The following is a 21,928-nucleotide window of genomic DNA, read 5'->3' on the forward strand; positions in this document are numbered from 1 at the left end:
TATATACAGACACACGTAAACTCTATACATACACATATACTCTATATACACGTACATATACTCCATACACATGTACATATACTCTATACACACACATATACTCTATACACACACACATAAACTCTATACACACACATATACTCTATATACACACATAAACTCTATACACACATATACTCTATACCCACACACACATATACTCTATACACACACATATACTCTATTAACACACACATATACTCTATACACACACACACATAAACTCTATACACACACATATACTCTATACACACACACACATACTCTATACGCACAGACATATACTCTGTGCACACACACATATACTCTGTACACACACACATATACTCTATACACACATATACTCTATACACACACATATATACTCTATACACACACATATATTCTATACACTCACATATACTCTATATACACAATATACTCTATACACACACATAAACTCTATACACACACATGTACTCTATACACACATACACTCATATCTATACACACATAACTATACAAACTCACATACTCTATGCACACACTATGCTCTAAACACACACATAAACTCTATACACACACATATACTCTATACACACACATATACTCTATACCACACACACACATAAACTCTATACACACACATATTCTCTATACACACACTAACTCACATATACTCTATATACACAATATACTCTACACACACACATATACTCTATGCACACACATATACTCTATACACACTATACTCTATACACACACACACATAAACTCTATACAAACTCACATATACTCTACACCACACATATACTCTATACACACACATATACTCTATACACACACAGGGGCTGGTTTAGCACACTGGGCTAAATCGCTAGCTTTTAAAGCCGACCAGGAGGCCAGCAGCAAGGTTCAATTCCCGTACCAACCTCCCCGAACAGGCTCCGGAATGTGGCAACTAGGGGCTTTTCACAGTAACTTCATTGAAGCCTACTCGTGACAATAAGCGATTTTCATTTCATTTCACATAAACTCTATACACACACATATACTCTATACACACATATACTCTATACACACATATACTCTATACACACATATAATCTATACACACACATATACTCTATACACACATATACTCTATACACACACATATACTCTATACACACTCAGAGACTCTGCACACACACATATACTCTATACAAACATATACTCTATACACACACTCACAAACATTTACATGCATGAACTCACTCAAGAACACACACAAACTCTACACATACGGTTACACAAACACAGACACAGAATTCCATCCACTTTTGCACAGAAATCTCTAAACACAAAGAAATACACACGTCTGAAGACTGTACACAATGCAACGTGCGTAGACACACCTGTAGACACACAGACACAGATATACACGTAAACACAGGCACACATACACATATAAACAAGCACAGAGAGATGCACACCCACACAACTAACCACACACAGATACACACAGACATCCAGACAGAGATATGTTTATAAGTGATTACAACAGTAAGTACCAAGGAATGACCTTCACGTGAAGCCAACATCAAGAGGTACCAAACTGGCAAAGGAAAAGCTGTCAGCTTCTGTCACGAGTTCCGTGAAGTGCCTTCAGTCCTCGCTGCCCTTCACCGCCAGAAACCTGTCTGGGTCTCAGAGACTGTCAGAGATTCAAACAGAGCCTCTGATGTCCCAGCCGCCCCTTTGAATCTGTACAGATTCCAGAATTTAACACACAGAACAAACACCTCTCGGTCACAACTCACTGGGTTAAAACATCTGGAAATACAGAAGTACCATTCAGGAGAAACTGTTAAACTCGTTCACTCAGAGAGGCAAACCATGAGCTGAGACAAACAAACAGGCAGCCGGATCCGAAGCAAACCTGCTGAGGATTTTTTGACAGGAGTGCGACGTTTCAGCAGAATGTTCAGAAAGTGAAACAGTACCTTTTTTAAATGACAAGCGCTTCATCCAGAACTTAGAGAAGGAAGGCCAGGAGTTATTTAACGGGGAGTCAGCCATTTAGCAAGTTGCAAGCTACTTTCAAACGAGCCCCAGGCTGCTGTGAAGTCTCAAAAGAGGGAGAGAGAGAGAGAGGCAGGGGGAACTGAAAGCAGAGCCCGAGATCTAAACACTGTGGACAGTTTCAGTGCTGTGAGAGGGCGGAGAGTGCAGTGTGCTGTCATACTCATTCTGCATGCCAGCATCAGGGGGCAGGGAGCAAACGGTTGTGGTTTTAGTTTGTTGCAGAATGAGAGAGGGCTGGGCAATGATTGAGTGCAGAGAAACAGTGGGGGGCGACCCGGGAGAAAGGGGCAAGAGAGAAAGTGGGCACACCAAGAGAGCAGGAGGGAGGGGGAATCAGAGAAAAGGGAGAGGAGGTAGCACATCGAGAGGGTAGAGGAGGAAACAGTCAAGAGGGTACAGGGAAAACAATTGGGGGGGGAGGGCAATTGAGGGGGAGAGAGGAAACAGAGAGGGAATGCGATTAGAGGGCAAAAGGGGGGAAGAGGAGAGGGGCCAGAGAGCAGGAGGGAAGAGGAGAGTCTGGCGCGAAGGTTAAAAAAAGAGAATAAAGACAAAGGAAGGTGAGAGGAAGAGAAGAAAAAGGAGTGCACGTGAAAGTGAGGAAGGTGCAGAGAGAGCAAACAGAGAGAGAGAGAAAGCTGAAATGGAGAAAGGGAAAGTGGGAGAAGAGAGGGGGAGCTAAACGGAGGGAGCAAGGGAAATGGAGAATGGGGGAGAGATGGAGGGCAAGAGATGATGAAGAGGAGGAGGAGGGACGGAGAAGATAAATGGGAGAAAGAGGAAGGGATGGAGAGATGAAGAAGAGAGAGAGAGGATGCAAGTGAGGATGGGTAGAAAGTGGAAAAAGCTTCAGGGGGAGATAGAGAGGAAAGAGGAGAAAAGAAGGATAAAGAGAACAGTCGGCGGGGGAATACAGTGTAGGGGAGAAAGAAGGGTTGATTGGAAGGGGGAACATATTGAGGCAGAAGCAGACAGAGAGATGAGAAATAAAGAGTCAGATAGAAAGAGAGACGCGTAATGTTACTGTCAGAGATAGATCACTTCCCCACTTTATGTACCAAGCATCATCAAACACTCCCAGGACAGGTACAGCATGGGGTTAGATACAGAGTAAAGCTCCCTCTACACTGTCCCCATCAAACACTCCCGGGACAGGTACAGCACGGGGTTAGATACAGAGTAAAGCTCCCTCTATACTGCCCCCATCAAACACACCCAGGACAGGTACAGCACAGGGTTAGATTCAGAGTAAAGCTCCCTCTACACTGTCCCCATCAAACACTCCCGGACAGGTACAGCACGGGGTTAGATACAGAGTAAAGCTCCTTCTATGCTGTGCCCATCAACACTCCCAGGACAGGAACAGCACAGGGTTAGATACAGAGTAAAGCTCCCTCTACACTGTCCCCATCAAACACTCCCAGGACAGGTACAGCACGGGGTTAGATACAGAGTAAGGCTCCCTCTACACTGCCCCCATCAAACACTCCCGGGACAGGTACAGCACGGGGTTAGATACAGAGTAAAGCTCCCGCTACACTATCCCCATCAAACACTCCCAGGACAGGTACAGCACAGGGTTAGATACAGAGTAAAGCTCCTTCTACGCTGTCCCCATCAAACACTCCCAGGACAGGAACAGCACAGGGTTAGATACAGAGTAAAGCTCCCTCTACACTGTCCCCATCAAACACTCCCAGGACAGGTACAGCACGGGGTTAGATACAGAGTAAAGCTCCCTCTACACTGCCCCCATCAAACACTCCCGGGACAGGTACAGCACGGGGTTAGATACAGAGTAAAGCTCCCTCTACACTGCCCCCATCAAACACTCCCGGGACAGGTACAGCACGGGGTTAGATACAGAGTAAAGCTCCCTCTACACTGTCCCCATCAAACACTCCCAGGACAGGTACAGCACGGGGTTAGATACAGAGTAAAGTTCTTGATTTGCTGCAGTCCTTTGTCATTGTTCGACAAGCTAAAAGTGCTGGGTTACCTGAGTCAGTAAAGCTCTGTGTGGATGGGTGCTACACTAGGTGTGGTGATGGCAGCTGCCTGCTTGGCTCAATTCATGGAGCTCTCACCTCCGAGCCAGAAAATGGCGGCAGAAAAAGGTTTACCCACTCAGCCATCGGGGAGATAGTGCATTAGCAGCTTTGAGATCTTAACGTTGGATGTTTTTAGATGAATATCGGTGGTCAGTTGGGATACAAAACAGCTTTGTCCTGTGAGAACTCTCAGTGAATTAACTAAGAGATGGAAGTGGGAAATGCCTTGGAATACCTGAGCCTGACATGGCACTCACAGCAACTCAGCAGAATCCACTTCCTATTGAGAACAAGGGAGATGAGGAATGGATTTAACTCAACAAGGCCCAACATCCAATGGGTATTCTCTCATCCGCTCAGAGTCAGAACATTGTGGGTTCAAGTCAGACACCAGGGTTAAACTGAGATCTCCACCAGCCCTCTCCAATTGATGTAAAACATACAGGGCACTACTTTGAAGAAAAATAGGGACGCTATCTTTGACCTGGCCTGTATTTCTCCCTCATGCACCCTGACTGAAACAGGTTACCTGTGCATGACATGTTGCTGCGTGTGGGATCTTCCTGAGCACAAATTGGTTGCTGCACAATGGCAACAACACATCATTGGCTGTAAAGTGATTGGGGGCGTCCTGTGGTTGTGAAAGGTGCTACAGAAATGCAAGTCCGTCTTTCTCATTGATTAGCTGCGTGGACTGCAACACTCCAGATTTCATGGGGAGAAAAGAGTTTTGGGGGTAATGGGGGGGGGGAGCGTGGGCAGGAAGAAACAGGGACAGATTCACATTCTGCTTATAAGAGGAACTTCTCCTGCACGGAACAGGCAGGGTCTGAGGGAGGAGATCAGTGACCAAAACTGTGGCATTTATGGAAAATTATCACCAATTTTGAAGATTCCTGGGAGGAGATCTTGCACCAGAGAGAGTTTTTTTTTTCTTGATTCTTTCATGGCATGTGGGCATCGCTGGCTGGGTCGGCATTGACTGCCTATCCCTGAGAGCATTTAAAGATCAACCACATTGCTGTGGGTCTGGAGTCACATGTAGGCCAGACCAGGTAAGGGCGACAGATGTCCTTCCATAAAGGAAGTGAACCAGATGGGTTTTATCTCAATCGACAATGGTTTCATGGTCATCAGTACCGACTTTCTTTTTTAATTCCCGATTTTTTATTGAAGTCAAATTTCCACCATCAGCCCTGGTGGGATTCGAACCGGTGTCCCCAGAGCATTGCCCTGGTCTCTGGATTCATCAGTGACAATACCACTACGCCACTACATAGTGATGTGGATGCAAGTATTGGGTGGCTTAGCAAAAGAATATCAACGGGAACCATGAGTCGGGACCTTGCTGCCTTGTTTTGGTACAAATGAAAGACACTTGGAAGGGGCTCGTTGCCATTAGCAACCAACCGAGGATATATTCCATGCCTCCCGGGCCTAGTGATGTCATGCTGCTGTTCCTTAAAGGCGTATTACAACGCTCTTTACCTGAATGGATAATTCTTCACTTAATAAACTAAGAAGAAAGTTGTATTTTTTTGTGATATTTCCATTGGGTTTGCAGTGGCACTGTTCTTTATTCCAGCCGTCTCCAAGACCATAAAACATAGGAGCAGAATTAGGCCACTCGGCCCATCGAGTCTGCACCGCCATTCAATTATGGCTGATATTTTCTCATCCCCATTCTCCTGCCTTCTCCCCTTAACCCCTGATCCCCTTATTGATCAAGAACCTATCTATCTCTGTCTGTTTTTTAAAATTTAGAGTACCCAATTATTATTTTTTTTCCGATTAAGGGGCAATTTAGCGTGGCCAATCCATCTAATCTGCATATCTTTGGGTTGTGGGGGTGAAACCTACGCAGACACGGGGAGAATGTGCAAACTCCACACAGACAGTGACCCAGGGCCGAGATTCGAACCTGAGCCCTCAGCGCGGTAGGCAGCAATGCTAACCACTGTGCCACCATGCTGCCCCTATCTAGCTCTGTCTTAAAGACACTCAGTGATTTGGCCTCCACAGCCTTCTGCGGCAAAGAGTTCCACAGATTCACCACCCTCTGGCTGAAGAAATTTCTCCTCATCTCGGTTTTAAAGGATCGTCCCTTAGTCTGAGATGGTGTCCTCTGGTTCTAGTTTTTCCTACAAATGGAAACATCCTCTCCATGTCCACTCTATCCAGGCCTCGCAGTATCTTGTAAGTTTCAATAAGATCCCCTCTCATCCTTCTAAACTCCAATGAGTACAGACCCAGAGTCCTCAAACGTTCCTCATATGACAAGTTCTTCATTCCAGGGATCATTCTTGTGAACCTCCTCTGGACCCTTTCCCAGGCCAGCACGCCCTTCCTTAGATACGGGGCCCAAGACTGCTCACAATACTCCAAATGGGGTCTGACCAGAGCCTTATACAGCCTCAGAAGTTCATCCCTGCTCTTGTATTCTAGCCCTCTCGACATGAATGCTAACATTGCATTTGCCTTCCTAACAATCTTGGCACAGCTTGCCCCGGTTAAATTAAGGATCGAGCGCCCAGGGGTGTCAGTCACCCATCTCAGCAGACCTATTACCAAGCGGAAGGAACCCATATCCAGACTGGCCTCCATATGAACAGCAGACCCACAGCAATATGGCCAACTCTTAACTGCCCTCTGGGAAGCCACTCAGGGCAATTAGGGATGGGCACTATATGCTGGCCTGGTCTGGCCTGCCCCCCCCCCCCCCCCCCCCCCCCCCCCCCCCCCGATCTACAACAGCTCCTGAGGCAAATGCCTGGCCTATGTTGAGGGAAGAATACAGAACCATAGAATCGACAATGCAGAAGGAGGCCATTCTGCCCATCGAATCTGCACCGGCCCTTGGAAAGAGCACGCCACGGCGGGACCGGCATGACAGCAGCGGGACTTCGGCCCATCGTGGGCCGGACAATCGCTGGGGGGGGGGGGGGGCCTGCCGACCGGCGCGGCGCGATTCACGCCGCCCCCCGCTGATTCTCCGACCCGGCGGGAAGTCAGAGAATCCAGCCCCTTAAGTTGTCTTCTCGCAAATCCCCACATCCCTAAATTCCCTTTGTATCCGACGGTCTGCCTTCTGAAAACAACCCTTCGACTGAGCATTCGGACACCTCTGGGGACAGAGAATATCAAAGATTCACAACCCTCTTGGGCAGAAATCTGCCACCGTCTCAGTCCTGAATAATTGGCCCCTTATCCTGAGAGTCTGACCACCCTCCCCCCATCCCCTCACCAACGTTCCCCATTTCCTAGCCAGGGAAAACAAGGGAATGTTGCCTTAGGAAAACATGGGGAATTCCTTATTTGCTTCCAAACGCGTTGCAGGACCGAAGCAGACTTGTTTAAAACTTTACCAGAGAGGAGGCAGAGGTACCAGAATCGCCGAGGAGGTTGAGGTGATTCTCAATGTGAGGAACAGCGAAGAAACGGGTGCATTAAGTTTCAGACTTGTGCATTTCTCTGAAACTCCTTAAAATAATTCACTTGGAAGGCCAGTGAGGCAACTCCCCCACCCATTCTTCACACAGCAAGATCCCACACAGATCAATTCGATGGGTGACAGAAAATGCTGGATAAAATCAGCAGGTCCTGTGGAGAGGGAGACAGAGTTTTCGAGTCGAATATAACCTGATGTGTTCTGTACTCTGAGATAACACAGGCTGCAACTGGATGCAGCTTTTACCAAAAGATGCTGCAGGCCTTGAAGTTAGTTCAATCTGATTTATTGAACCAGTAGCGCAGTTAGCAAAGTTCTCTATGAGTTCGACTCGCTACTAACCTAAGTGTGGTTACTCTGTCTGACTGGACCAGACAAGCTCTTAGCCACGTGCTGGAGGTGTGATACTGTACATACACCCTGACTCACTCTGTAGTTGTTCACAGTGGAAAGAGGCGGAGTGTGAGTGCCTCATGCCTTTTATAGTGAGATACCACCCCTGAGTGTCCTGCCTGCTCATTGGTCATGTCCTGTTCTCTGTGTTCATTAGCTGCTTGTCTGTATATCATTATCTGCATGTTTGCATATCATGACATGACCCTTGAACAGAACTACTTTTAATTAGATGGGTGATCTGTTTTGATGGCGTGGGATCACAGCTTAGAGTTGCACAACTCGAAACTCCAGGAATTAAGAGACTGATTTACAGATTTATAAAAGGAGGCGTACTGTCTGAACACAGGAACAGGAAGACTGTGTCCGTGAGTTAGCCTTTTAATTTACCCAATGCTCAAATCTGCTTTGTGCAAGTAGCAGTGACATCCAGTGTTCACATACCAGTACTGCACCAACAATGACAATCTGGATTTATATAGCGCCTTTAATGCAGCAATGCATCCCAAGGCTCTTCACTGACATAATTTGAAACCATGAAACATAGGAAATATTAAGTCTGGGGACCCAAATCTTGGTCAAAGAGGTTAGTTTGGGGGCAGCACGATGGCGCAGTGGTTAGCACTGCTGCCTCACGACGCCAAGGTCCCAGGTTCGATCCCGGCTCTGGGTCACTGTCCGTGTGGAGTGTGCACATTCTCCTCGTGTTTGTGTGGGTTTTGCCCCCACAACCCAAAGATGTGCTGGGTAGGTGGATTGGCCACGCTAAATTGCCTCTGAATTGGAAAAAAGTGATTTGGCACTCTAAATTTTTTTAAAAAGAGGTCCGTTTTAGGAAGCCTCCTAAGGGAGGAGAGCGAGAGATGGAGAAATGTGGGGAAAGAATTTTAGGGATTAAGGCTGAGGGAGGCACGGAGGCCCAGTGGTTAGCACTGCTGCCTGACAGCGCTAGGGACCCGGGTTCCATTCCGGCCTTGGGTGACTGTCCATGCGGAGTTTGCACTTTCACCTCGTGTCTGCGTGGGATTCCTCCGGGTGCTCCGGTTTCCTCCCACAGTCCAAAGATGTACAGGTTAGGTGGATTTGCCATGATAAATTGCCCCTTAGTGTCCAAAAGGTGAAGTGGGGTTAAGGGGATAGGGTGGGGGGCGTGCGCCTGGATAGCGTCATTGATGGGTCAAATGGCCTCCTTCTGCACTGTAGGGATTCTATGAATTCTAAGAGTCGAAGGCAGAGCCGCCAACGATGGAGTGAAAGTAGTCAAGGACCGCAAGAGGCCAGAATTGAGGGATTGCTAAGTTTCCAGAGGACTAAGGGGCTGCAGAACACGGATGATGAGAATTGGAGGATTTTAAAATCGGGAAGTTCTGGACCAGGATTTGTCAGGAGTGTCAGGGGTGAGCACGGCTGGGTAATGTGTCAATAAAGGCAGCAGAGTTTTGGCCAGCTCAGGTTGGCAGAGGATGGTAGGAGGGAGGCATTGGAAGAGTCGAGTCTGAATATTAGCTGTGGGCTAACCAGCGAGGGGCAACATTAGCTCGAGTCGGTGTGTGTGAAACGTGGGATGACAAACAGCTATTGCATCACGGATGCCATCAGGGCTGAGCCCTATCTGCCCTCACATCTCATCCCCAAAATTTACAATTTCCAGCAGGCATCGCTAGAAAAAGATCAGGAGCAGCAACTCAGGCTCGTTCTCCCTCAGGGTGACACGGTAGCACAGCGGTTAGCACTGTTGCTTCACAGCTCCAGGGCCCCGGGTTTGATTCCCGGCTTGGCTCATTGCCTGTGCGGAGTCTACACGTTCTCCCCGTGTCTGCGTGGGTTTCCTCCGGGTGCTCCGGTTTCCTCACACAAGTCCCGGAAGACGTGCTGTTAGGCGAGGGATGACACCATCGAGCATTTGGTCAGTGTCACCGTTTCCCGCGAGATGTCGCAATAAGTTGCCAAATTTGTTAGATCGAGATTGCACGAAATTCCACTCAGGCAGGAGAGATTTGCATATGGGGCGGTTGGGGGAGGGGAAGGGAGGTGGAATGTGGTTCTCTCCCCCCCCCCCCCCAGCAAGGCCCAGCATTTGTTGCCCATCCCTAATTACCCTTGAACTGAGTGCCTGGCTGGGCCATTTTCAGAGGGTAGTTAAAAGCCGATGGCAATACTGAGGCCTGCGGAGTAGGCTTCACTGAAGTTACTGTGAAAAGCCCCTAGTCGCCACATTCCGGCACCTGTTCTGGGAGGCTGGTATGGGCCTTATTCTGCATTGCAAGCCAGCTATTGAGCCCACCGTGCTAAACCAGCCCCAGATATCCTTCCCTAAAGGGTACCTGCGATGGATTTGTACAGCAAACGACGAAAGTTGCCATGGTCTCAACTACTGAGCTTTACATTCCAAATTTTATGAATTGAAGCAAAGTTCCACGAGCTGCCGTTGGTGGGATTTGAATCCCCAGAGGATCAATCTGGGTTATGGATTATCATCACCACTACGCCAGCATCTCCCCAACTCAGCCACTCCATCCCATGATCACTATATTGTGTGCACGGGTGCCATGTGTGAACAGCATTGGCCTATAGCTATAGGTTATAATGAATGCTGGCCTCGAAGCAGCGACCACCGACCCTGAATGAATAAAGGAGATGGTTCTCAGTCCCGTCAGCATCTTGATGTTAAAATTCCCATCCTTGTTTTCAAATCCCCCCATAGCCTTTCCCAATCGTCCCTTGAATTTCGGTTTGTAGTATGCAGTCCGCTTGATGCCCCACGTGCTCCTTTTAAGATAGTCCCGTGGCTGAGTATGCACAGATCTTCAAAGGGGTACGTTGGGTGTGCGTGGCCTATTTGTTCCCTGCCAACACATTCCAGACTGCTGCCCGGCCTTACCCCTCCCTATCGCAGTAACCTCCTCCAGCCTCACAACCCTCCAAAATCCCTGATCCAGCCCCTTTCGTGTACCCCCAGTTTTTTTTATTGTTTCGCCATTGGCCGCTGAGCCTTGAGTTGCCTTGGCCCCAACTCTCTGGAATTACGTCCTATACACCTCTCCTCCTCTTGGCATCGCTCTGCTCCTTTAAGACACTCCTTAAAATTGACCTCCTTGACCAAACCTTGACCAGGGCAGCACGGTAGCATGGTGGTTAGCACAATTGCTTCACAGCTCCAGGGTCCCAGGTTCGATTCCGGCTTGGGTCACTGTCTGTGCGGAGTCTGCACGTCCTCCCCGTGTGTGCGTGGGTTTCCTCCGGGTGCTCCGGTTTCCTCCCACATTCCAAAGATGTGCAGGTTAGGTGGATTGGCCATGCTAAATTGCCCTTAGTGTCCAAAATTGCCCTTAGTGTTGGGTGGGGCTACTGGGTTATGGGGATAGGGTTTGGGCTTGGGTAGGGTGCTCTTTCAAAGAGCCAGTGGAGACTTGAAGGGCTGAATGGCCTCCTTCTGCACTGTAAATTCTATCATTAAAAAAACCTTCGCTCGCCTGTCTCAACATCTCCTTACGTGGCCCACGTCGTCAGATTTTCATCACATTCCTGCAAAGCAGCTCGAAGTGCCTCACTCGGTTACAGGCCACTGTGAAGGGGAAGGAACTACTCCTCCGACAAACAAACACAAAAGTGTTTCTTGTTTAAAAAATATTTCTTTATTCTCCTCCTTTTTCACATTTTCTCCCAAATTTACACCCACCAACAATAAACAATAATCAGTAACGAATGTAATGTCAATCCCCATATCAATAACAACGATCCCATCCTCCCACCAAACCCCCAAACATTAGCCCGCATGTTAACATAAACAAATGACAAAATGGAATCAGGAATCACCCATAGTTCCCATTAACACACACAGCCCCCCCTCCCCACAACCCTCCCACCCACATGCCCCAACTAATGTTCGATGTTATCCAGTTCTTGAAAGTGTATAATGAATAATGCCCATGAATTGTAGAACACCACCATCCTTCCCCTCAGTTCAAACGTAACCTTCTCAAGAGTCAAGAATTCCAACAGATCCCCCCGCCACGCCAGGGCACAGGGTGGAGAGGCAGCTCTCCATCCCAACAGAATCCGTCTTCGGGCGATCAACGAGGCGAAGGCTGCAATATCTGCCTCCGCACCCGTTTCCAACCCTGGCTGGTCCAACACCCTGAATATGGCCTCCCGGGGGCCCGGGTCCAATTTCACGTGCACCACTTTAGAAATTACCCTAAAAACCTCCTTCCAGTAATCCTCCAGCTTTGGACAGGACCAAACCATATGCACGTGATTCGCGGGCCCCCCCCCCTGCAAAGTTCACACACATCTTCTACCCCTTCAAAGAATCGGCTCATCCTTGCCCTCGTGAGGTGTGCTCTGTATACAACCTTCAGCTGTATCAGCCCCAACCTCGCACACGAGGTGGAGTCATTCACTCTCCGGAGTACCTCACACCAGACCCCCTCCTCCATACACAAAAGTGTTTGGATGGTGGGAGAGTTGTCACTGGAGAGCAGCCTTGCCAGCTGTGGGGGCGGGGAGTGGGGGGTGAGGGGGGGGGGGGGGGGGGGGGGGGCGCCTCATAGAGAATTCCGACCAGCGTTGGCTGGGTGGTGGGTTATCAGGAGCAGAAACATAAACCAGGAGGCACCGATGCAGAATTCTCACACCGGGCACTACATTTCCCTTCCTGCTGCCCTATCCCCCACCCCCACCTCACCCCCACGTGCCCTTGGTGATATAACTGGGCACCGAGGGGCCTGACTTGCCAAGTGAGTGGGTTGGTACACAGCTACGCCAGGCTGGGGTCTGGAGCCATCAGGAGCATCCAACGCGATGCCTGGGGTGCGGTGAGGACCAGGCACACTTATACACACTTTCTCCCCTGGGATTCACGCTGCCTTCCCATATCCTCCTCTCGCTCGCTGTCAGACATCGCGGGTAACAGTGGCTTTTCCCAATTTGATGCAGAACACACACTCAAAAGCTGTCAACAAATCATTTCTAAGTTATTTCTAACTCCTCTGTTCATACATTTTCGCTCTGGTTCACTGAAAGATGTGATTGCAAAGCCCAATGACCCATTTAAACAGAATGAGACTCCCTACAGTTCACACATTCACAAGGCAGTGTGAAGGAAACAGTGGAGTAAACTTACCATCCAGCACGGCTCTTTGTGTTGAGTCAACTGATCTTATTGTGACTGTTATTGATCACACCCCAGAGACTTAAGCATAAAAACAAGCTGATATCCCAGTGCGAGCGGCACTGTCAGAGGGTCAGTACTGAGGGGGTGCTGCACTGTCAGAGGGTCAGTACTGAGGGAGTGCTGCGCTGTCAGACGGTCAGTACTGAGGGAGTGCTGCGCTGTCAGAGGGTCAGTACTGAGGGAGTGCTACACTGTCAGAGGGTCAGTACTGAGGGAGTGCTGCACTGTCAGAGGGTCAGTACTGAGGGAGTGCTGCACTGTCAGAGGGTCAGTGCTGAGGGAGTGCTGCACTGTCAGAGGGTCAGTACTGAGGGAGTGCTGCACTGTCAGAGGGTCAGTACTGAGGGAGTGCCATGCTGTCAGAGGGTCAGTACTGAGGGAGTGCTGCACTGTCAGAGGGTCAGTACTGAGGGAGTGCTGCACTGTCAGAGGGTCGTACTGAGGGAGTGCCGCACTGTCAGAGGGTCAGTACTGAGGGAGTGCCGCACTGTCAGAGGGTCAGTACTGAGGGAGTGCTGCACTGTCAGAGGGTCGGTACTGAGGGAGTGCCGCACTGTCAGAGGGTCAGTACTGAGGGAGTGCTGCACTGTCAGAGGGTCAGTACTGAGGGAGTGCTGCACTGTCAGAGGGTCAGTACTGAGGGAGTGCTGCACTGTCAGAGGGTCAGTACTGAGGGAGTGCTGCACTGTCAGAGGGTCAGTACTGAGGGAGTGCTGCACTGTCATAGGGTCAGTACTGAGGGAGTGCTGCACTGTCAGAGGATCAGTACTGAGGGAGTGCTGCACTGTCAGAGGGTCAGTGCTGTGGGAGTTCTGTACTGTCAGAGGGTCAGTACTGAGGGAGTGCCGCACTGTCAGAGGGTCAGTGCTGAGGGAGCGCCGCACTGTCAGAGGGTCAGTACTGAGGGAGTGCTGCACTGTCAGAGGGTCGGTACTGAGGGAGTGCCGCACTGTCAGAGGGTCAGTACTGAGGGAGTGCTGCACTGTCAGAGTGTCAGTACTGAGGGAGTGCCGCACTGTCAGAGGGTCAGTACTGAGGGAGTGCCATGCTGTCAGAGGGTCAGTACTGAGGGAGTGCTGCACTGTCAGAGTGTCAGTACTGAGGGAGTGCTGCACTGTCATAGGGTCAGTACTGAGGGAGTGCTGCACTGTCAGAGGGTCAGTACTGAGGGAGTGCTGCACTGTCAGAGGGTCAGTACTGAGGGAGTGCTGCACTGTCAGAGGGTCAGTACTGAGGGAGTGCTGCACTGTCATAGGGTCAGTACTGAGGGAGTGCTGCACTGTCAGAGGATCAGTACTGAGGAAGTGCTGCACTGTCAGAGGGTCAGTGCTGTGGGAGTTCTGTACTGTCAGAGGGTCAGTACTGAGGGAGTGCCGCACTGTCAGAGGGTCAGTGCTGAGGGAGCGCCGCACTGTCAGAGGGTCAGTACTGAGGGAGTGCTGCACTGTCAGAGGGTCGGTACTGAGGGAGAGCCGCACTGTCAGAGGGTCAGTACTGAGGGAGTGCCACACTGTCAGAGGGTCGGTACTGAGGGAGTGCCGCACTGTCAGAGGGTCAGTACTGAGGGAGTGCTGCACTGTCAGAGGGTCGGTACTGAGGGAGTGCCGCACTGTCAGAGGGTCAGTACTGAGGGAGTGCCGCACTTTCAGAGGGTCAGTACTGAGGGAGCGCCGCACTGTCAGAGGGTCAGTACTGAGGGAGTGCTGCACTGTCAGAGGGTCAGTGCTGAGGGAGTGCTGCACTGTCAGAGGGTCAGGACTGAGGGTGTGCTGCACTGTCAGAGGGTCAGTACTGAGGGAGCGCCGCACTGTCAGAGGGTCAGTACTGAGGGAGTGCTGCACTGTCAGAGGGTCAGTGCTGAGGGAGTGCTGCACTGTCAGAGGGTCAGTACTGAGGGAGTGCTGACTGTCAGAGGGTCAGTACTGAGGGAGTGCTGCACTGTCAGAGGGTCGGTACTGAGGGAGTGCCGCACTGTCAGAGGGTCAGTACTGAGGGTGTGCTGCACTGTCAGAGGGTCGGTACTGAGGGAGTGCCGCACTGTCAGAGGGTCAGTACTGAGGGAGTGCCGCACTGTCAGAGGGTCAGTACTGAGGGAGTGCTGCACTGTCAGAGGGTCAGTGCTGAGGGAGTGCTGCACTGTCAGAGGGTCAGTACTGAGGGAGTGCTGCACTGTCAGAGGGTCAGTACTGAGGGAGTGCCATGCTGTCAGAGGGTCAGTACTGAGGGAGTGCTGCACTGTCAGAGGGTCAGTACTGAGGGAGTGCTGCACTGTCAGAGGGTCGTACTGAGGGAGTGCCGCACTGTCAGAGGGTCAGTACTGAGGGAGTGCCGCACTGTCAGAGGGTCAGTACTGAGGGAGTGCTGCACTGTCAGAGGGTCGGTACTGAGGGAGTGCCGCACTGTCAGAGGGTCAGTACTGAGGGAGTGCTGCACTGTCAGAGGGTCAGTACTGAGGGAGTGCTGCACTGTCATAGGGTCAGTACTGAGGGAGTGCTGCACTGTCAGAGGATCAGTACTGAGGGAGTGCTGCACTGTCAGAGGGTCAGTGCTGTGGGAGTTCTGTACTGTCAGAGGGTCAGTACTGAGGGAGTGCCGCACTGTCAGAGGGTCAGTGCTGAGGGAGCGCCGCACTGTCAGAGGGTCAGTACTGAGGGAGTGCTGCACTGTCAGAGGGTCGGTACTGAGGGAGTGCCGCACTGTCAGAGGGTCAGTACTGAGGGAGTGCTGCACTGTCAGAGTGTCAGTACTGAGGGAGTGCCGCACTGTCAGAGGGTCAGTACTGAGGGAGTGCCATGCTGTCAGAGGGTCAGTACTGAGGGAGTGCTGCACTGTCAGAGTGTCAGTACTGAGGGAGTGCTGCACTGTCATAGGGTCAGTACTGAGGGAGTGCTGCACTGTCAGAGGGTCAGTACTGAGGGAGTGCTGCACTGTCAGAGGGTCAGTACTGAGGGAGTGCTGCACTGTCAGAGGGTCAGTACTGAGGGAGTGCTGCACTGTCATAGGGTCAGTACTGAGGGAGTGCTGCACTGTCAGAGGATCAGTACTGAGGAAGTGCTGCACTGTCAGAGGGTCAGTGCTGTGGGAGTTCTGTACTGTCAGAGGGTCAGTACTGAGGGAGTGCCGCACTGTCAGAGGGTCAGTGCTGAGGGAGCGCCGCACTGTCAGAGGGTCAGTACTGAGGGAGTGCTGCACTGTCAGAGGGTCGGTACTGAGGGAGAGCCGCACTGTCAGAGGGTCAGTACTGAGGGAGTGCCACACTGTCAGAGGGTCGGTACTGAGGGAGTGCCGCACTGTCAGAGGGTCAGTACTGAGGGAGTGCTGCACTGTCAGAGGGTCGGTACTGAGGGAGTGCCGCACTGTCAGAGGGTCAGTACTGAGGGAGTGCCGCACTTTCAGAGGGTCAGTACTGAGGGAGCGCCGCACTGTCAGAGGGTCAGTACTGAGGGAGTGCTGCACTGTCAGAGGGTCAGTGCTGAGGGAGTGCTGCACTGTCAGAGGGTCAGGACTGAGGGTGTGCTGCACTGTCAGAGGGTCAGTACTGAGGGAGCGCCGCACTGTCAGAGGGTCAGTACTGAGGGAGTGCTGCACTGTCAGAGGGTCAGTGCTGAGGGAGTGCTGCACTGTCAGAGGGTCAGTACTGAGGGAGTGCTGACTGTCAGAGGGTCAGTACTGAGGGAGTGCTGCACTGTCAGAGGGTCGGTACTGAGGGAGTGCCGCACTGTCAGAGGGTCAGTACTGAGGGTGTGCTGCACTGTCAGAGGGTAGGTACTGAGGGAGTGCCGCACTGTCAGAGGGTCAGTACTGAGGGAGTGCCGCACTGTCAGAGGGTCAGTACTGAGGGAGTGCTGCACTGTCAGAGGGTCAGTGCTGAGGGAGTGCTGCACTGTCAGAGGGTCAGTACTGAGGGAGTGCTGCACTGTCAGAGGGTCAGTACTGAGGGAGTGCCATGCTGTCAGAGGGTCAGTACTGAGGGAGTGCTGCACTGTCAGAGGGTCAGTACTGAGGGAGTGCTGCACTGTCAGAGGGTCGTACTGAGGGAGTGCCGCACTGTCAGAGGGTCAGTACTGAGGGAGTGCCGCACTGTCAGAGGGTCAGTACTGAGGGAGTGCTGCACTGTCAGAGGGTCGGTACTGAGGGAATACCGCACTGTCAGAGGGTCAGTACTGAGGGAGTGCTGCACTGTCAGAGGGTCAGTACTGAGGGAGTGCTGCACTGTCAGAGGGTCAGTACTGAGGGAGTGCTGCACTGTCAGAGGGTCAGTACTGAGGGAGTGCTGCACTGTCAGAGGGTCAGTACTGAGGGAGTGCTGCACTGTCATAGGGTCAGTACTGAGGGAGTGCTGCACTGTCAGAGGGTCAGTACTGAGGGAGTGCTGCACTGTCAGAGGGTCAGTGCTGTGGGAGTTCTGTACTGTCAGAGGGTCAGTACTGAGGGAGTGCCGCACTGTCAGAGGGTCAGTGCTGAGGGAGCGCCGCACTGTCAGAGGGTCAGTACTGAGGGAGTGCTGCACTGTCAGAGGGTCGGTACTGAGGGAGTGCCGCACTGTCAGAGGGTCAGTACTGAGGGAGTGCTGCACTGTCAGAGTGTCAGTACTGAGGGAGTGCCGCACTGTCAGAGGGTCAGTACTGAGGGAGTGCCATGCTGTCAGAGGGTCAGTACTGAGGGAGTGCTGCACTGTCAGAGTGTCAGTACTGAGGGAGTGCTGCACTGTCATAGGGTCAGTACTGAGGGAGTGCTGCACTGTCAGAGGGTCAGTACTGAGGGAGTGCTGCACTGTCAGAGGGTCAGTACTGAGGGAGTGCTGCACTGTCATAGGGTCAGTACTGAGGGAGTGCTGCACTGTCAGAGGATCAGTACTGAGGAAGTGCTGCACTGTCAGAGGGTCAGTGCTGTGGGAGTTCTGTACTGTCAGAGGGTCAGTACTGAGGGAGTGCCGCACTGTCAGAGGGTCAGTGCTGAGGGAGCGCCGCACTGTCAGAGGGTCAGTACTGAGGGAGTGCTGCACTGTCAGAGGGTCGGTACTGAGGGAGTGCCGCACTGACAGAGGGTCAGTACTGAGGGAGTGCTGCACTGTCAGAGGGTCGGTACTGAGGGAGTGCCGCACTGTCAGAGGGTCAGTACTGAGGGAGTGCTGCACTGTCAGAGGGTCGGTACTGAGGGAGTGCCGCACTGTCAGAGGGTCAGTACTGAGGGAGTGCCGCACTGTCAGAGGGTCAGTACTGAGGGAGCGCCGCACTGTCAGAGGGTCAGTACTGAGGGAGTGCTGCACTGTCAGAGGGTCAGTACTGAGGGAGTGCTGCACTGTCAGAGGGTCAGGACTGAGGGTGTGCTGCACTGTCAGAGGGTCAGTACTGAGGGAGCGCCGCACTGTCAGAGGGTCAGTACTGAGGGAGTGCTGCACTGTCAGAGGGTCAGTGCTGAGGGAGTGCTGCACTGTCAGAGGGTCAGTACTGAGGGAGTGCTGCACTGTCAGAGGGTCAGTGCTGAGGGAGTGCTGCACTGTCAGAGGGTCAGTACTGAGGGAGTGCTGACTGTCAGAGGGTCAGTACTGAGGGAGTGCTGCACTGTCAGAGGGTCGGTACTGAGGGAGTGTTGCACTGTCAGAGGGACAGTACTGAGGGAGTGCCTCACTGTCAGAGGGTCAGTACTGAGGGAGCGCCGCACTGTCAGAGGGTCAGTACTGAGGGAGTGCTGCACTGTCAGAGGGTCGGTACTGAGGGAGTGCCGCACTGTCAGAGGGTCAGTACTGAGGGAGTGCCACACTGTCAGAGGGTCAGTACTGAGGGAGTGCTGCACTGTCAGAGGGTCAGTACTGAGGGAGTGCTGCACTGTCAGAGGGTCAGTACTGAGGGAGTGCTGCACTGTCAGAGGGTCAGTACTGAGGGAGAGCTGCACTGTCAGAGGGTCCGTGCTGAGGGAGTGCTGCACTGTCAGAGGGTCAGTACTGAGGGAGTGCCGCACTGTCAGAGGGTCAGTACTGAGGGAGTGCGGCACTGTCAGAGGGTCAGGACTGAGGGAGTGCCGCACTGTCAGAGGGTCAGTACTGAGGGAGTGCTGCACTGTCAGAGGGTCGGTACTGAGGGAGTGCCGCACTGTCAGAGGGTCAGTACTGAGGGAGCACCGCACTGTTGGAGCTGCCCTATCAGATGAAGGAAAAGACAGCCACTATTTTGAAGAAGAGTTCGGACCCCCCCCCCCCCCCGGCCCGGGTTGCTGGTCAGCTTTATTCCTCAGTCACCGTCACATTCTCACACTGGTCGTTCTCACGTTGCTGTTTGTGGGATCTTGCTGTGTACAAACTGGCTGCTGCGTTTCCATTATTACAACGGTGGCTACAGCTCAAAATGTATCTCATTGGCTGCAAAGTGCTGGGGGGGGGGGGGGGGGGGGGGGGGGCACCCTCAGGCATGAACTCCACAATTTAAAGCAAGCCTTTCTTTCTGACATGCAGCAGGCAGAGGGAGGGAATGTTCCTCCAGAGACGCTGCATTCTGTGGAGAGTGCTGTGAATGGAAGGAGGATGCGAGATTATCTCAGATCAGAGTCTCAGCTACAAGCCAAGAGTTATTAGCACTGGCGTTCCCAGCAGCTGCACTAGTGAAGTGAGCAAGCCTTGTGGTTTGGCAGCGCCACCAGCCAGGTTAGCTGTTTACATTTCAGTAATGGCAGTTAACTTGCATCTTCAGCACCCCAGCAACTGAAAATGAAGCAAGAGGGACCTGGGAAAAGTAAACATATGTTTCTTCAGTGCAGATTCGTACATAACAATTTTGAGGTGTTTGCCTTTACAGCTTGTTCTTGGATATTTTTGTTCATTAAGTAAACATCTCATCCTAAAAACAGCACCTCTGACAATGCGGCACTCCCTCAGTACTGACCCTCTGACAGTGCGGCACTCCCTCAGTACTGACCCTCTGACAGTGCGGCACTCCCTCAGTACTGACCCTCTGACAGTGCGGCACTCCCTCAGTACTGACCCTCTGACAGTGCAGCACTCCCTCAGTACTGACCCTCTGACAGTGCAGCACTCCCTCAGCACTGACCCTCTGACAGTGCAGCACTCCCTCAGTACTGACCCTCTGACAGTGCAGCACTCCCTCAGTACTGACCCTCTGACAGTGCAGCACTCCCTCAGTACTGACCCTCTGACAGTGCGGCGCTCCCTCAGTGCCAACTCTCTAACAGTTCAGCACTCCCTCAGCACTGACCCTCTGACAGTGCAGCACTCCCGCAGTACTGACCCTCCAACTTTGCGGCACTCCCTCGGTACTGACCCTCTGACAGTGCGGCGCTCCCTCAGTACTGACCCTCTGACAGTGCGGCACTCCCTCAGTACTGACCCTCTGACAGTGAGTGCAGCACTCCCTCAGCACTGACCCTCTGACAGTGCAGCACTCCCTCAGTACTGACCCTCTGACAGTGCAGCACTCCCTCAGTACTGACCTTCTGACAGTGCGGCACTCCCTCAGTACTGACCCTCTGACATGCAGCACTCCCTCAGTACTGATGCTCTGACAGTGCAGCACTTCCTCAGTACTGACCCTCTGACAGTGCAGCACTCGCTCAGTACTGACCCTCTGACAGTGCAGCACTCCCTCAGTACGGACCCTCTGACAGTGCAGCACTTCCTCGGTATGGACACTCTGACAGTGCAGCACCCCCTCAGTGCGGACCCTCTGACAGTGCGGCACTCCCTCAGTACTGACCCTCTGACAGTGCAGCACTTCCTCGGTATGGACACTCTGACAGTGCAGCACCCCCTCAGTACGGACCCTCTGAGAGTGCAGCACTCCCTCAGTACTGACCCTCTGACAGTGCAGCACTTCCTCGGTACGGACACTCTGACAGAGCGGCATTATTATTATTATTATTACTGTAGGACTGACTGAGTTTACAGAGATTATGAGGCCAAGGATGGATTGGAAAACATGGGGCGGGATTCTGTGTTCTTGAGGCTAAGTGTTGACGCCATCGGAAATGCCGTCGCGTTACTCGACGGCCTCAACATGGCCTCAGGATCAGCAATTCTGGACGCTACATGGGGCCTGCACGACAGTGGAGCGGTTCACACCGCTCCAGCTGCTGATCCCGGTGTGAACTGGGCGCCGCGGGGCCCGCGCATGCGCAGCGGCACCGGCTCCAATGCGCGCATGCGCAGCAGCTCACTTCAACGCGTCGACCCTGACGCAACATAGCGCACGGCTTCAGGGGCCGGCACGGAAGAAAGAAGGCCACCAGCCAGAGAGGTCAGCCCGCCAATCGGTGGGCCCCGATCGCGGGCCAGGCCACATCAGAGGCCCCCCACGGGGTAGGGCACCCCCCCCCCCCCCCCCCCCCCAACAGGCATTGGGTGAAGCATACAGATGTGTGGAGAGATCAGTTCAGTCCATAAGAGGGTCATTCAGGAGTCTGGTAACAGCAGGGAAGAAGCTGTTTTTGAGTGTTTGTGCGTGTTCTCAGACTTTTGTATCTCCTGCCCGATGGAAGAAGTTGGAAGAGTGAGTAAGCCGGGTGGGAGGGGTCTTTGATTCTGCTGCCCGCTTTGCCCAGGCAGTGGGAGGTGTAGACAGAGTCAATGGATGGGAGGTGGGTTTGTGTGATGGACTGGGCTGTGTTCATAACTCTTTATAGTTTCTTACAGTGGGATTGGCCATGCTAAATTGCCCGTAGTGTAAGGTTAATGGGGGGATTGTTGGGTTACGGGTGACGTGGGTTTAAGTAGGGTGATCATTGCTCGGCACAACATCGAGGGCCGAAGGGCCTGTTCTGTGCTGT

The 21,928-nt window shown here is 52.2% G+C and overlaps 1 protein-coding gene across 6 annotated transcripts in view; it reads right to left on the reverse strand.

Moving 5' to 3' along the window:
* The window catches only part of LOC119953186 (rho guanine nucleotide exchange factor 18-like), a 257,696-nt gene that overhangs the window by 219,298 nt on the left and 16,470 nt on the right, over window positions 1–21,928 (reverse strand). For 3 of the 6 annotated variants that reach the window (XM_038777164.1, XM_038777165.1, XM_038777163.1), the window contains exon 1: window positions 2,004–2,191. The exons of the other annotated variants lie outside the window; for them this stretch is intronic. In XM_038777164.1, the coding sequence (XP_038633092.1) occupies window positions 2,004–2,079 (76 nt within the window). In that variant the 5' untranslated portion in view covers window positions 2,080–2,191. Of the gene's footprint in view, window positions 1–2,003; window positions 2,192–21,928 lie in introns of those variants that run through there. 6 annotated transcript variants of the gene reach the window in all.

The sequence above is a fragment of the Scyliorhinus canicula genome, chromosome 18 (assembly GCF_902713615.1).
Source record: "Scyliorhinus canicula chromosome 18, sScyCan1.1, whole genome shotgun sequence".
Lineage (NCBI taxonomy): Eukaryota > Metazoa > Chordata > Chondrichthyes > Carcharhiniformes > Scyliorhinidae > Scyliorhinus > Scyliorhinus canicula.